We start from the raw sequence: 16,172 nt of genomic DNA on the forward strand, positions 1-16,172 counted from the left end.
CAGCTTGCACCATTTTATATTGTCGAACGCTTTTTCCAGGTCGACAAATCCTATGAAAGTGTCTTGATTTTTCTTTAGCCTTGCTTCCATTACTAGCCGTAACGTCAGAATTGCCTCTCTCGTCCCTTTACTTTTCCTAAAGCCAAACTGATCGTCACCTAGCGCATTCTCAATTTTCTTTTCCATTCTTCTGTATATTATTCTTGTAAGCAGCTTCGATGCATGAGCTGTTAAGCTGATTGTGCGATAATTCTCGCACTTGTCAGCTCTTGCCGTTTTCGGAATTGTGTGGATGATGCTTTTCCGAAAGTCAGATGGTATGTCGCCAGACTCATATATTCTACACACCAACGTGAATAGTCGTTTTGTTGCCACTTCCCCCAACGATTTTAGAAATTCTGATGGAATGTTATCTATCCCTTCTGCCTTATTTGACCGTAAGTCCTCCAAAGCTCTTTTAAATTCAGATTCTAATACTGGATCCCCTATCTCTTCTAAATCGACTCCTGTTTCTTCTTCTATCACATCAGACAAATCTTCACCCTCATAGAGGCTTTCAATGTATTCTTTCCACCTATCTGCTCTCTCCTCTGCATTTAACAGTGGAATTCCCGTTGCACTCTTAATGTTACCACCGTTGATTTTAATGTCACCAAAGGTTGTTTTGACTTTCCTGTATGCTGAGTCTGTCCTTCCGACAATCTTATCTTTTTCGATGTCTTCACATTTTTCCTGCAGCCATTTCGTCTTAGCTTCCCTGCACTTCCTATTTATTTCATTCCTCAGCGACTTGTATTTCTGTATTCCTGATTTTCCCGGAACATGTTTGTACTTCCTCCTTTCATCAATCAACTAAAGTACACTGCTGGAAATTGAAATAAGAACACCGTGAATTCATTGTCCCAGGAAGGGGAAACTTTATTGACACATTCCTGGGGTCAGATACATCACATGATCACACTGACAGAACCACAGGCACATAGACACAGGCAACAGAGCATGCACAATGTCGGCACTAGTACAGTGTATATCCACCTTTCGCAGCAATGCAGGCTGCTATTCTCCCATGGAGACGATCGTAGAGATGCTGGATGTAGTCCTGTGGAACGGCTTGCCATGCCATTTCCACCTGGCGCCTCAGTTGGACCAGCGTTCGTGCTGGACGTGCAGACCGCGTGAGACGACGCTTCATCCAGTCCCAAACATGCTCAATGGGGGACAGATCCGGAGATCTTGCTGGCCAGGGTAGTTGACTTACACCTTCTAGAGCACGTTGGGTGGCACGGGATACATGCGGACGTGCATTGTCCTGTTGGAACAGCAAGTTCCCTTGCCGGTCTAGGAATGGTAGAACGATGGGTTCGATGACGGTTTGGATGTACCGTGCACTATTCAGTGTCCCCTCGACGATCACCAGTGGTGTACGGCCAGTGTAGGAGATCGCTCCCCACACCATGATGCCGGGTGTTGGCCCTGTGTGCCTCGGTCGTATGCAGTCCTGATTGTGGCGCTCACCTGCACGGCGCCAAACACGCATACGACCATCATTGGCACCAAGGCAGAAGCTACTCTCATCGCTGAAGACGACACGTCTCCATTCGTCCCTCCATTCACGCCTGTCGCGACACCACAGGAGGCGGGCTGCACGATGTTGGGGCGTGAGCGGAAGACGGCCTAACGGTGTGCGGGACCGTAGCCCAGCTTCATGGAGACGGTTGCGAATGGTCCTCGCCGATACCCCAGGAGCAACAGTGTCCCTAATTTGCTGGGAAGTGGCGGTGCGGTCCCCTACGGCACTGCGTACAATCCTACGGTCTTGGCGTGCATCCGTGCGTCGCTGCGGTCCGGTCCCAGGTCGACGGGCACGTGCACCTTCCGCCGACCACTGGCGACAACATCGATGTACTGTGGAGACCTCACGCCCCACGTGTTGAGCAATTCGGCGGTACGTCCACCCGGCTTCCCGCATGCCCACTATACGCCCTCGCTCAAAGTCCGTCAACTGCACATACGGTTCACGTCCACGCTGTCGCGGCATGCTACCAGTGTTAAAGACTGCGATGGAGCTCCGTATGCCACGGCAAACTGGCTGACACTGACGGCGGCGGTGCACAAATGCTGCGCAGCTAGCGCCATTCGACGGCCAACACCGCGGTTCCTGGTGTGTCCGCTGTGCCGTGCGTGTGATCATTGCTTGTACAGCCCTCTCGCAGTGTCCGGAGCAAGTATGGTGGGTCTGACACACCGGTGTCAATGTGTTCTTTTTTCCATTTCCAGGAGTGTATTTCTTCTGTTACCCATGGTTTCTTCGCAGCTACCTTCTTTATACCTATGTTTTCCTTCCCAACTTCTGTGATGGCCCTTTTTAGAGATGTCCATTCCTCTTCAACTGTACTGCCTAATGCGCTATTTCTTATTGCTGTATCTATAGCGTTAGAGAACTTCAAACGTATCTCGTCGTTCCTTAGTACTTCCGTATCCCACTTCTTTGCGTATTGATTCTTCCTGACTAATGTCTTGAACTTCAGCTATAATTATCATCAAAAGATTGGCCCGTATGTTCCCAAGCTTTGATGTGAATTCATGGTTTCCGCTCTGAGTGATCTCCATTTATCATCGTCAGTTTATTGGCTCATCAAGAAAACGAAGCGGTTCAAAGAGCTTACCTGCGAAATGCAAACCAAAACACGCACAAAGACAACCAACACGTATTGCAGAGCAGAGGGGTTAAAGTATGTACCAAGTACTATATCTTCTATGTGTTTCATCCAAATCCTCAGACTACTGCCAGAGCCGTTCCTTTGTAATAGGCCAGTTCTGACCAAATCCCTGATTTACAGATTCATGCCTGGCTGAACTCTCTGTCGGAGACATACCCTGACACTGTGACACTCGTTGTCGGAGGATCCAGTTACGAAGGTCGAGAGATCCTGGGTGTGAACATAACCTTCGCACCGGGAAATCCCATCGTAGTCATTGAGGGAGGTGAGTAAAAAAAAGCTTCCTATCAGTACCCAAACCTAAAAATCTCTATGCGGTCGTTAGTCCCTTTAAAGTATTGTCAAAAAATCACAACAGGTGCAGAATCATAATGATAGTGGATAACATATCTTTAAAGAATTTATGAGACCTTCTAACGATGAAAGTTAATAGCAATCTTCAGCACTGTAGCCCTGCGTTCATTCACAGATCTTATATTCACAATTTGATGCATAAAATTCTCACACCAAACGTTCAATTTCCTTTTTTCTTGTTTATCCATGAGACAGTTAAATTGTAAGTCTATATCTAACATCTGAAAAACCAGGAGGCACTGATAAAAGCTGGTCGAAATAACATGAAATGAATTTAATTACTGTCGTAAACAATTAGCCTACTCTTAGGAATCTGAAAATTATAATTAATTTGTATTTAATAAATTCAGAGTGAATGCTTTGAGGAGAAGAAGATGATATTTGAAATAGTTTGCTTCACACGTATGCAAACCTACTATTGACTTCTATTTTTTGTATAGGAGAAGCGGTTAGACAATAACAATAAATTAATTTGTGAAATCCCTGTTACACCTTCTGCTTTATCATCCGACATACACCTTAATTATAATTTACTGGCTTAATCTAGTGTTCTAAATATCTCAAATACGTTTAGTAATTATACTGTTCAGTTATTGCGTAGTAAACCAGCACTAGTTTACCAAAATTTTAACATAGAAAAGATCTTACCATCTCGTCTTCTCGTCTTGACAGATTTCTCTATCGGACCACAATGACTATTCAAGATGACTGCTATTCAATATGGCTGACGACAGTCGTGCCGTCATCTGGACTGTTTCTACATTACTCTTCCGTAAACGAGTTAAGAAGGAGTAATAAGACTTGTTGTTGTTGTGGTCTTCAGTCCTGAGACTGGTTTGATGCAGCTCTCCATGCTACTCTATCCTGTGCAAGCTTCTTCATCTCCCAGTAGCTATTGCAACCTACATCGTTCTGAATAAGACTTATATCACATCATTCCACGTGTGCAGGGGCCAGTAGCATAATTTTTAAGGTCATAATCACTAGTAAAGGGTAAAACTAAAGCTACATTTCTTAACGTCCTGCCGAAATGGGACAGAAATGTATGGAAGAATACTCAGTCTGATAACGGCGGTTAAGGAAATACACGCATTACCACCGACGGCCTGATTTTCCCAGAGAGTTGAACTCAATGATTCTGGCTAACAGTTACCATGCAGCGGGGTTTGTATTTTGCTACATATCTTATTTTTAGAACAGCCCTCATGGGGATACACTCTTCGGGATTGTACAGTCAATCGAGGTTATCCTGTACCACTTTTTCCATTTTTTTGAGGATGCTGGACACAAAACAAATACACATCAGAGCAAACACTGTAATATTTTACATCTATAGTTACTGAGTGTTTGGGAAAATGAAAATGTATACTAACTGTGACCTAGTAGAGTAAAATTTCAAATTTAATGCTGTTAATTTAATACAGTTAATACTTTTACCCTGTAATAATGGTAACTTTAGACCTGTCCTAAAAAGTATAGTATTTTTCCTATGTCTAATGCTCTGGATAATTTGACATCACTCCATAAAGAAAACAGGTATTAATAAGAAGTAAAAAAATAGTGCTAATTCAATAGTGTAGGTTTACTTTCAAATATCAAGCTATTTGCATCGAGCTGTCACTGGCCAGCTTAAATCACTATCGCCAGAAGCTCTCTTCACAGCCAATGCAGTTAAAGGATAATCAAAAGCCTTAGAGCTTATATGAACGTGAGAACACAACTGCAATACTAACTAGAAATCACACAGGCAATAAAACCCTTGCTTTTAGTGCAAAATAATGAAAGCAGGTGGAGCAGCAGACATTTGAAACAAAAGTAGGAAATAGTACAAAGATGCCCTGACTGGTGGAAATTCGCCCTGTTTGACTGTATATGGTCGGTTCCACTCAGGAATGCTTATTCTATTGCAGATAAAATTTTTGGAAGGAACTTCTGCTTAGATCTCATGCATTAATCATCCTTAATATGCTTTCAACATTCAGATGTTACGCATGTCATTGTGATATGCATTTTTCTTGTCGACATGGTATTTCTTCTCTGAAACGTACTACAAACTTCCTTTGATGCTTACTTTCTACACGATATTATATTTCTGGTAAATTCATGTTCCGTATATTCTGCTTTACTTAGATTTCTTCATTATGCAGTATTACGTTTCGCGCTGCATTAAAATATTACTGCTTAGAACTCTCCTTTCCTTCAAAGGATGACAAACACACTGCATATTCCTTTCCAATACGATGCTTGAATCTTGTATACTACATCGTACACAAAATCCGTTCATATGATATGTTTCTGGTAGATGGTGTCCGGGTATGGTCATGATCCTTACGGGTAGTGTGATGTTGAATATTAACAAAGAACCCTTGATTTTCAAGGTTCACTTAACAGGTGAATTGTTTTTATTAAGAACTGTTGTCGCTACACGAGTTAATACTAACTAATTAAAGCATTTTTCGTAGAACGAAAAATACATTAAAATGGAAGCTTCAGTTCTTTTTTCTATATATTAATGACAGGAATTTATAGTTCTATACAGGGTGATTTTTACCACCGTGTAGGTGGGACTGATCGATGAGAGTATGCGGAGCAAAAAAGGTGCAATGAACTTATGTCCAGAAATCCATGGTTTCCATGCTAGAGTTCATTTATTCAGTCATACACTGTTACAGAGACTGCAGTCTGATACACACTGTACTACACAGCCACGGTTACAGTAAGTGTTGGAAATGATTTCCACGTGCCCCAACGCATGCGCGTACCCGCCGGAGCATGTTCTGTCTCACACGTTCACACCGGCCAGGCTGCATATGAGCAGTGACAAAAGGCAGCATGAATATGCTGCTCCACTATCTCCATATGTGAAATGGGCTCTGCGTACACGGTACTTTTGAGATGGCCCCATTACCATAAATCTCACAGATTGAAAACCGGTGAACGAGCAGGCCATGCAGCTGGATCTCCTACCTTAATGTAGCAGTCACATAACGCCTCGAATTGTCACAGGCACTTCTTCCACCAGGGGAGGTAAAGTCACCCGCAAGAAACTCCGGTAGTTCCGGCCCGTTAGGCGACGTTGAAGGAAGACTGGCCCCAAAATACGGTCACCAATTATCCCGGTCCACACATTCCAGCCGCACCGTTGCTGATGATTCGCTGTCACGATATCATGGGGCGTCCTGCATATTATCTCACAGATGACTGTCATGAAAGTTGAAGATATCACTCCGCGTAAATGTGGCCTCATCTGTGAATTGGGTGGATAACACGAGTTCGTGGTTGCCTAGTGAAGAAAACAGTGACAAAACTGCTCCCGATGCGGAAAGTCTGTCGCTAGTAAGTCCTGCACACGCTGTAAGTGTGCCATTTTCCTTGACTTCCGGAAGGCGTTCGATACAGTCCCGCACTGTCGGCTGATAAACAAAGTAAGAGCCTACGGAATATCAGACCAGCTGTGTGGCTGGGTTGAAGAGTTTTTAGCTAACAGAACACAGCATGTTGTTCTCAATGGAGAGACGTCTACAGACGTTAATGTAACCTCTGGCGTGCCACAGAGGAGTGTTATGGGACCACTGCTTTTCACAATATATATAAATGACCCAGCAGATAGTGACGGAAATTCCATGCGGCTTTTCGCGGATGATGCTGTAGTATACAGAGAAGTTGCAGCATTAGAAAATTGCAGCGAAATGCAGGAAGATGTGTAGCGGTTAGGCACTTGGTGCAGGGAGTAGCAACTGACCCTTAACATAGACAAATGTAATGTATTGCGAATACATAGAAAGAAGGATCATTTATTGTATGATTATATGATAGCGGAACAAACACTGGTAGCAGTTACTTCTGTAAAATATCTGGGAGTATGCGTGCGGAACGATTCGAAGTGGAATAGTCATATAAAATTAATTGTTGGTAAGGCGGGTGCCAGGTTGAGTTTCATTGGGAGAGTCCTTAGAAAATGTAGTCCATCAACAAAGGAGGTGGCTTACAAAACACTCGTTCGACCTATACTTGAGTATTGCTCATCAGTGTGGGATCCGTACCAGGTCGGGTTGACAGAGGAGATAGAGAAGATCCAAAGAAGAGCGGCGCGTTTCGTCACAGGTTTATTTGGTAAGCGTGATAGCGTTACGGAGATGTTTAGCAAACTCAAGTGGCAGACTCTGCAAGAGAGGCGCTCTGCATCGCGGTGTAGCTTGCTGTCCAGGTTTCGAGAGGGTGCGTTTGTGGATGAGGTATCGAATATATTGCTTCCTCCTACGTATACCTGCTGAGGAGATCACGAATGTAAAATTAGAGAGATTCGAGCGCGCACGGAGGCTTTCCGGCAGTCGTTCTTCCCGTGAACTAGACGCGACTCGAACAGGAAAGGGAGGCAATGACAGTGGCACGTAAAGTGCCCTCCGCCACACACCGTTGGGTGGCTTGCGGAGTATAAATGTAGATGTAGATGTAGATGTAAGTAATAAGAGTAGTAACAATTGTCATGGGGAATATTCCACGAGGTCGTCTGGGTTACCCTGTACTGGCGCGCCAGTTGACTGGTACTGACACGGCGATCACCTCCCACAGTGTTAATCACGTTTTCCTGCTAGTCTGGTGCCTACCGTTACGGGTACATCTTTCATGATTTCCTGCTTCTTGAAACGATCCTGTCTCAGAGAAACGGTGAAACAATGTTGCAGATGTTGAATGCTGTGGTTGTTGTCGCCGGAGATAGATGTCCTGACACAACCTTGCTGCACACCGGCCGTTGCCATTTGCCTTTCCGTAAGAAAACACCTTATCGGCAAGCTCTCGATTCGAATACAGATCTATTGTGTACAACACTGTATCATATCCACTACAAGTTGAGTCAGTAAGAGAAGTGAATCGGGCACAACATTACCAATTACTGTGGCAGGAGAGGGTGCTAGAGCATGACGTATGAGGAACAATGCCATCCTCTAGGAGGGAACCATTCATACTGTAACTGTGGCTGCGTGGTACAGCGCTTTTGAAACTGCGGTGTCTGTAACAAAATATGATTCCATAAACGGTCTCTAGCATGAAAACGACACATTTCCGGTCATAAGTTCATTAGACCTTTTTGCTTCGTATCCTCTCATCGATCAATCCCAAGAGTTTGTACACGGTGGAAAAAATCACCCTGTATATTATTGCCCTGTTTCAAGACATTCATTGCGATGTAGTTAAAGGCAGAGGGTTCGTTGAGTTCAGCAGCTTGCCAGATAAGATCATTGCACGATTTTGAAACAGTCTTCAGTCGAGCACAACTCTGACGCAACGTGTTGTTACGCTCCGATGAGTAGCGATTTTGCCTTTTCGGATGTCGAAAGGCGTCGAATACATCGACGGCCCAATGTCATGCTTACCCGCAGTGTGGAGGATGTAAGCATTGGATACTTCCGTGACGTTTTGAGGTTTTTCTCCTTAGCATTGGGGTTAACCTGAACAAAAACCCGGATGTTTATTTCAAGTTGGCCTTTCTTCTACACCTTGACGATTAGTATGCAGTAAACACTCTCGTCTTCCGAGATGACAACAGCCGACATCAAAGGCTGCACGCACACTTTTCTGGTCTGACGAATCCTCAAACACCCTGTCGTATATCGACTTGTCTGTTAAATCAACCGATCTCAACCCACAGCTATCCCCAGAATTATGTGGGATAATGGCGGAAACATAACGATCAACAGCCCCGTAAATTGGTAGCTCTAACTCAGTGTGCGTCTTCAGATTGATACAGCGTATCTGATGAAAGTTTGGGATTCTCTTCCTCACCAAATTGAGGCCATAAATGTGCAATGTTACGCGGTATTAGCGTAATGTCTACTGGGAAGTTGTGATAAACCTTTGGCATTCCTTTTATGTTTTTGTCTTCTTTAAAGGCAAAGAGAAAAGATGAAGCGGTAGCCTAGTATAGAGCCTATGCCTATCGTCATGTATTTTTGAATTTCAATGGTTAAAAAACAGAGGAGTTTTTCTTGTACGAGTAGTAGGAAGGAGGGATTCGCGCTCAGCTAGTGTACGAGGGAGAAGTACGCCATTTTTAAGCGAGTAATTGTAGACCGCCATTTTATGGTTGCTATGAATAAGTGAGGAGTATGTATTTCATATATGCACCGTTTAGAAAAATACAGTACTGCTTTATTAACAGAAAGGTCGTGTGAGTTGTTATTTCAAATAGTACGATAATTACAAGAACTGAAGCCCACCTGTATACTTTGCAAAATTACGAAGATCCGATAAGTTCAATGGGAACACGGTCAAGACTACGAAGGTGAACACGGCGACCAAAGGTGACATTATAAAGAAGGGTAAGCACAAATCTACAGCGGAGAAAGAAACTACTTCCCCCCTGCAAAATGATATGAACTAATACGTAGCTCAGCTTGTTGTGCTTGTCATTCAAGCCGAAAAATTAATCTCATTAATTCAATACATTTTAAAAAGCCACGCATTTCAACATTTTGTTATCATTTATTCCAACAATTTTCCAACAATTTTCTTGGTTAAATATTTTGTTAAAATTTTTATTTGCAACTGTCACTTATTTCTGAGAATTATTAAACGGCCAGTTGTCGAGTGAACTGTTACTGTATAAGTAGACATGACGATATCACAGGGGCAAGTCAGGGATGATCATTTTCTGCTCTCCGGTAAAAAAATGCTTGTTGGACAGTAAATGTGTTAAGAGAGTGTGAGGAGCAGGGTGGGAAGGCTAAAAACCGACGTAAACTTTTAAAGGATTTATGACTTGGGAAATCTAGATAGTCGGAACGCGATTTGAATTTCGTTTCTTCCATATGTGAGGCCAGTCTCTTAACAGATGTGCCAACTGGTTCGGTGGCGCGTGCGTTGGGCAACATCGCTATTACTGGCTTATACCCCAACTGTAATTAGTATGTGTGGTGAATTGCAGTGCAAAAAGTTATTAGAATATGTCGGAAAAACTGTAGTCCTATATTTCAACAAAAAAAGAAAAGAGGGGGACTTTAAGTGTTAGCTGAAATTTGGAAGTTTTCTTCAAAGGGCGGTATAATTGAATTACTTGATCCATTCAAGTAGGTCTTGTATTCTGCTGGTGAAAATCATGTAGAATGAATTATGATATTTAGAGCATAGATAGATTCAACTGAAGTTGTGTAGTGTCTCAAAACTAGATTACGAAATGACAGTGTTATATGTTTATATGTTTTGACGAAGCTATGCTGAATATATTTATATGTTTTGACGATGCCATTACGGCCTTATCACTTTAGGACATGATGTAGAAAAGATCTGAGGATGGTCGTTACTGACTGAAACGGTCATCGTCAAAAGAATTGATCCAGAATGAGATTTTCACTCTGCAGCGGAGTGTGCGCTGATATGAAACTTCCTGGCAGATTAAAACTGTGTGCCCGACCGAGACTCGAACTCGGGACCTTTGCCTTTCGCGGGCAAGTGCTCTACCATCTGAGCTACCGAAGCACGACTCACGCCCGGTACTCACAGCTTTACTTCTGCCAGTACCTCGTCTCCTACCTTCCAAACTTTACAGAAGCTCTCCTGCGAACCTGGAGAACTAGCACTCCTGAAAGAAAGGATATTGCGGAGACATGGCTTAGCCACAGCCTGGGGGATGTTTCCAGAATGAGATTTTCACTCTGCAGCGGAGTGTGCGCTGATATGAAACTTCCTGGCAGATTAAAACTGTGTGCCCGACCGAGACTCGAACTCGGGACCTTTGCCTTTCGCGGGCAAGTGCTCTACCATCTGAGCTACCGAAGCACGACTCACGCCCGGTACTCACAGCTTTACTTCTGCCAGTACCTCGTCTCCTACCTTCCAAACTTTACAGAAGCTCTCCTGCGAACCTGGAGAACTAGCACTCCTGAAAGAAAGGATATTGCGGAGACATGGCTTAGCCACAGCCTGGGGGATGTTTCCAGAATGAGATTTTCACTCTGCAGCGGAGTGTGCGCTGATATGAAACTTCCTGGCAGATTAAAACTGTGTGCCCGACCGAGACTCGAACTCGGGACCTTTGCCTTTCGCGGGCAAGTGCTCTACCATCTGAGCTACCGAAGCACGACTCACGCCCGGTACTCACAGCTTTACTTCTGCCAGTACCTCGTCTCCTACCTTCCAAACTTTACAGAAGCTCTCCTGCGAACCTGGAGAACTAGCACTCCTGAAAGAAAGGATATTGCGGAGACATGGCTTAGCCACAGCCTGGGGGATGTTTCCAGAATGAGATTTTCACTCTGCAGCGGAGTGTGCGCTGATATGAAACTTCCTGGCAGATTAAAACTGTGTGCCCGACCGAGACTCGAACTCGGGACCTTTGCCTTTCGCGGGCAAGTGCTCTACCACTTGCCCGCGAAAGGCAAAGGTCCCGAGTTCGAGTCTCTGTCGGGCACACAGTTTTAATCTGCCAGGAAGTTTCAAAAGAGTTGATATTGTGATCAAAGACTGGAATAAAAAAACATTTGACTGTTATATTGGTTTGTGACTTAAATCACACATCTCCAGGGTGAAACAAATTAAGTATGTTTTCAACAGTCCGCAGCTCGTGGTCGTGCGGTAGCGTTCTCGCTATCCGCGCCCGGGTTCGATTCCCGGCGGGGTCATGGATTTTCTCTGCCTCGTGATGACTGGGTGTTGTGTGCTGTCCTTAGGTTAGTTAGGTTTAAGTAGTTCTGTTCTAGGGGACTGATGACCATAGATGTTAAGTCCCATAGTGCTCAGAGCCATTTTTTTTGTTTTCAACAGTTTCCTGTGGGCACTATCATTTCTTCGTCCATAAATTCTAAGTATACGAAAAAAGTATCAGTGTATTAGATTGTACACTGAGAACAAGTATGGTAACATTTCATGACAGTATTCAGTCTCAGTCATGTGAACGTCTTCTAACCGAAAGTATAATTTGCGGAATTCTGACCCGTCAGGTATCCATGCGAATGAGTGGATCGGTCCCGCCAGCGTCACGTGGTTTGTCAACCAGATGCTAACCACCAACGACACGGCGATCAGCAACGTCGTGAGGCAGTTCAACTTCTACGTCTTCCCCAACCTCAACCCCGACGGCTACGAGTACACCTGGACTACGGTGAGAAGCTTTCCGAATTTTGACCTTGAATTTTTTTCAAGATGTGTCGAATAGTTGCGACAAGTTATCATTCTGCACAACGCCATGACCTAAACCAACTCACCTGGGTTTCGTGAGTACATGTCTACTTTAGCATCTACACTGGTGTACAAAATTAAAGCAACAAAAGAAAATTTCACAAGGTGCTTTTATTTTGCCACAAAATAGTATAAACAGGTGATTGTAAAGTAGAAACAATACAAAGAATTCAGAACGTCAACAACTGCAACCTGCATAACGGTAGACAAGAATGTTCTTCTTTTTTCCCAACTTAACAGATTTGTACACACATTGCGATAACTTGTTAATGTGCTCAGTATGGCTTGACCCCCTCTGGCTGCAAAACAGGCCTGAGAACGACCGGCATGCTGTGAACGATGTCATCAGTCTCATGTTGAGGCTATAGCGCCCATTCTTCCTGCAGAGCTGCTCGCAGTCTTCGAGAGTGGTTGGTGGATTCTGACGCGGTGCAAGCCATCTCCCTACTGCGTCCCAGAAATACTCTATGGGATTCAAATCGGGAGAGCGAGCAGTCCACTCCATGGGTGCAGTATTTTCCGTTCCCAAGAAAACATCAACCACTCGTGCTCTATGAGGTCGAGCATCATCGTCCATCAATGCGAAGTCTGGGCGCACAGCACCTCGCAGCAACCGTACACGAGGTCCCAAGATCTCGTCACAATACCTGTCAGCAGTTCAATCTTGCCGAGTCACCCGCAAAATTTCATGAAAAGGGAATCGAGTGGCAAACATAATCCCTGCCCACAGCATTACGGATCCTCCTCGATATCGATCTGTTTCCACAATGTTTGCGTCCCGAAATTGCGTTCCGCGTTCCCTCCAGATGCGAATCCATCGAGAATCATTCTCAATACTAAATCGGGACTCATCTTTGAAAACAACATTGGCTCACTCTTCGACTGCCCAGGTGGCATGTTGATGATTTCACTCTAGACGTTCCCTTCTATGAAGGCCCTCCATGGCCCTCCATGGCTGAGAGTCTAGTAGGCATATTCTCTGTGCCATACAGCACCGCCTGGACTGTGTACACAGCGACTGTGGATGTGAGACTACCCGGCAAACACTACCTCGTTTCATAGGTGCCCTGACGTCATCGTTCGCATGGTTGTCCATTGACCATAATGCCAACTTCCGTGCAGAACAAGATCGTACGGAGATCTGGTTGACAGTATGATTATAACCTGAATTAGACACAGAACTGGGAAATAAAGGTTTGTCGCTTTAATTTGGACACCAGTGTAGTTTCTCTTAAAATGTTGGTGTTTCAACAGCTGCTGCTCCCCCAGAAGTGTTGTAACCACATGCTGGCTATCAGAAAATGTCTTGGTTCGTAATGTTTTCTTTGAGGTAGTCTTTATTCAGTTTCACTCTCTTTATTTAAGTCATCTGGCTGACACTCATTCAGCTGGGTGTTCCACGTTGATCACAGCTGATACAAACGAACAGCGTGCTTTCAAAGGCCTCAGCGGCGTAGCGAACAAGTTGAAGTTTTCTTTTCTTTTGTGCATTGGTTTACCTGTGCGTGATAGAGTTATATTAACTGCAGTTATTAAATACTCACAGACAAAAATGCGAAAGCTTAAGAGAGGGGATGTATTTTTGAAATACAGCATAAAATTTGATGTCCTTTGCATTATGTTCTGTAACAACATGGCTGTTTTTTTACATTGTGTCCGTTGCAACGACTAAAGGTCGTATTTTAGCTGACGCATATGACATGTGGAAAGATGTTTTATTAGATACATAGTGTTGTCTTTACAATAGGCACCTTTCAACCAATGAATAAAAATACAGTTGTCACTATAAACGAAATATTCGTCACGAGAGAATTCAGCAACTTTGTCGACATTAAAAAAAATTATACACTACTTATTTTTCCGTTACAGTTGCACATGTGCAGCCGAGATGGAAAAGTAAATGATTATTAAAAATTCACACATTTTTATTGGAAAGAGTTGCTAGTAGTAAAGTCTGGACTATTGACTATTCACAGTAATCTGATATATCCAAAATCGACATTCTAGAGCTCACTACACAAAACTAGAGGGTGAATCAATACACATTGTAACAATAAAACAAGAGAGTAAGGATATGGTTTACTATAGACCATTGAATGTGATGAAGCAGACATTTGACATCCTCGTCGGTGTCAATGAGTCAAGTATTTCATAGTAAATATTAGGTACTTTGACGTGCAACTCGGATTCCTGAATTTTGTTAACAGTTTGTTACAATGAGCGGTTACGGAGACATTACACGATCTGACGTTCGGATACCTAATGCCTCGTCAAATTATCACAACTAGAGTGCTTCCCAGCTGTTACTGCGCGTCTGATGTGACGGACTTCTGTTCGCAGGATCGTAACTGGCGCAGGACCCGCACCCCCTACTCGCCGTGCTACGGCGCTGATCCAAACCGCAACTGGGATTTCCACTGGGCAGGTAAGGCACCTGCCGGTTCCCTGCGTCTCCTAAAACACACTTATTGGTAACATTGGCGACTTTTTCGAATACATTTTGCGTAATTACGAAGAGCTTCGAGAGAAGGAAGGAAGAGTCAATTTCAACGTCCGCGTAACAGGGCGGTCCTTAGAGACGGAGTACAAGCTCGGATTACGCAATAATGGGGAAGAAAATCGCCCGTGCCTTTTTCAGAGGAACCATCCGCCATTTACCTGGAGCGATTTAGGGAAGACACGGAAAACGTAAATCTGGATGGCCGGGCTGGGATTTGAACCGTTGTCCTCCCGCATACGAGTCAGCTTCGAGAAACCTCCGCGTTATTTGGAGAAATAGCAGAGTTGACGATTATAAGCAAGAAGAGTAACTCACTGGTGCCCACTATATCTTCTGATTTAAAAAGGGCAGTATACATCTTGAAGATATAGCAATTCATGACAGAATTCAGAGTCTGTTGAGGTGTAATTTTAAAAGCAAGTATTACAGATTGCCTTGTCGAATGCTTAGTTTATCATGTTGAGTCTGGAGGAAGTCTATGGGTGTTAAGTATGTTTTCTAAGTGATAATGATGAAGCACCAGAAGTCTGTCACTGTTATGTTCTAAACGCATTCATATATTTGGTCAGTAACGGTGTAATACTAACATTTCGTACTTGAACATGTGTCGGTAGCACTGAAATTTTCCTTGTAAAACATTTTGATAAGTAACACGTCAACAAATTTCATTCAACATGCATCTGAACCAAATAACACTTTTTTAATTCCACCACGTGAAAAAAAAAACGTTGTAATATCCGCGAAAAACGAGGAAACATTCGGCATGTATTACTTTGAAAGCAATGCAGTGTCGAGAAGAGTTTATTTTGAATAGAAGTAACTCTTATTTGTTAGAATTTATTGTAAACACGAACAGTCAGCATTTCAGCTATAAAATCACTATGTCATTTATAGGCCCGATGTTACACTAAATTTTCAACACAGAAAATAGGTATAATACTTTAAGAGATGATTATGTACAAATTTCAGTCGACGCATAGCTGTTATCGTCCCTTTCACGGCAGTGAACGCCATTAGATTGTTTGACCACAAGTAGGTCGTGATGATTCCGGAATTTGCACTTTTAAAGGACACAATGACTATTAAATTTGAGACTTGTCTATTTATACTTCGTCAAATAACGCATTGTTCGTAAAGTCGTCCTCATGTGCATGGGATTCTTTTCGTTTGTTGCAGCAGACGGATTGCAACAACCCTCGTTGTGAAAATGCTACCTCTGCTCTAGTGGGCTGTTACCTAAGATACTCCCTGCTATTGGCCAAGTTGTAATAGACGTTGCCTCTTATCTGTCGTCTCGGAGCTTACGTAGCATCTGGCGAAGTCCTACTCGCCACTGCGGCGAATCCACGCACTAACAGTGCCATGCGGTGCACGAGACAAATCACGTGATGTATTGCTCTGTAGACGTCCTCCGAAACATTTAT

The 16,172-nt window shown here is 43.6% G+C and overlaps 1 protein-coding gene across 1 annotated transcript in view; it reads left to right on the forward strand.

Annotated features, from left to right (window-relative positions):
- LOC126252694 (zinc carboxypeptidase-like) overlaps nucleotides 1–16,172 on the forward strand; it is a 65,887-nt gene that overhangs the window by 30,849 nt on the left and 18,866 nt on the right. Inside the window, exons 5-7 of the mRNA XM_049953598.1 lie at nucleotides 2,841–2,985; nucleotides 12,011–12,171; nucleotides 14,589–14,673. Coding sequence (XP_049809555.1) covers nucleotides 2,841–2,985; nucleotides 12,011–12,171; nucleotides 14,589–14,673 — 391 coding nt within the window. The remainder of the gene's footprint in view (nucleotides 1–2,840; nucleotides 2,986–12,010; nucleotides 12,172–14,588; nucleotides 14,674–16,172) is intronic.

This window comes from Schistocerca nitens, chromosome 4 (assembly GCF_023898315.1).
Source record: "Schistocerca nitens isolate TAMUIC-IGC-003100 chromosome 4, iqSchNite1.1, whole genome shotgun sequence".
NCBI classification, from domain to species: Eukaryota; Metazoa; Arthropoda; class Insecta; order Orthoptera; family Acrididae; genus Schistocerca; species Schistocerca nitens.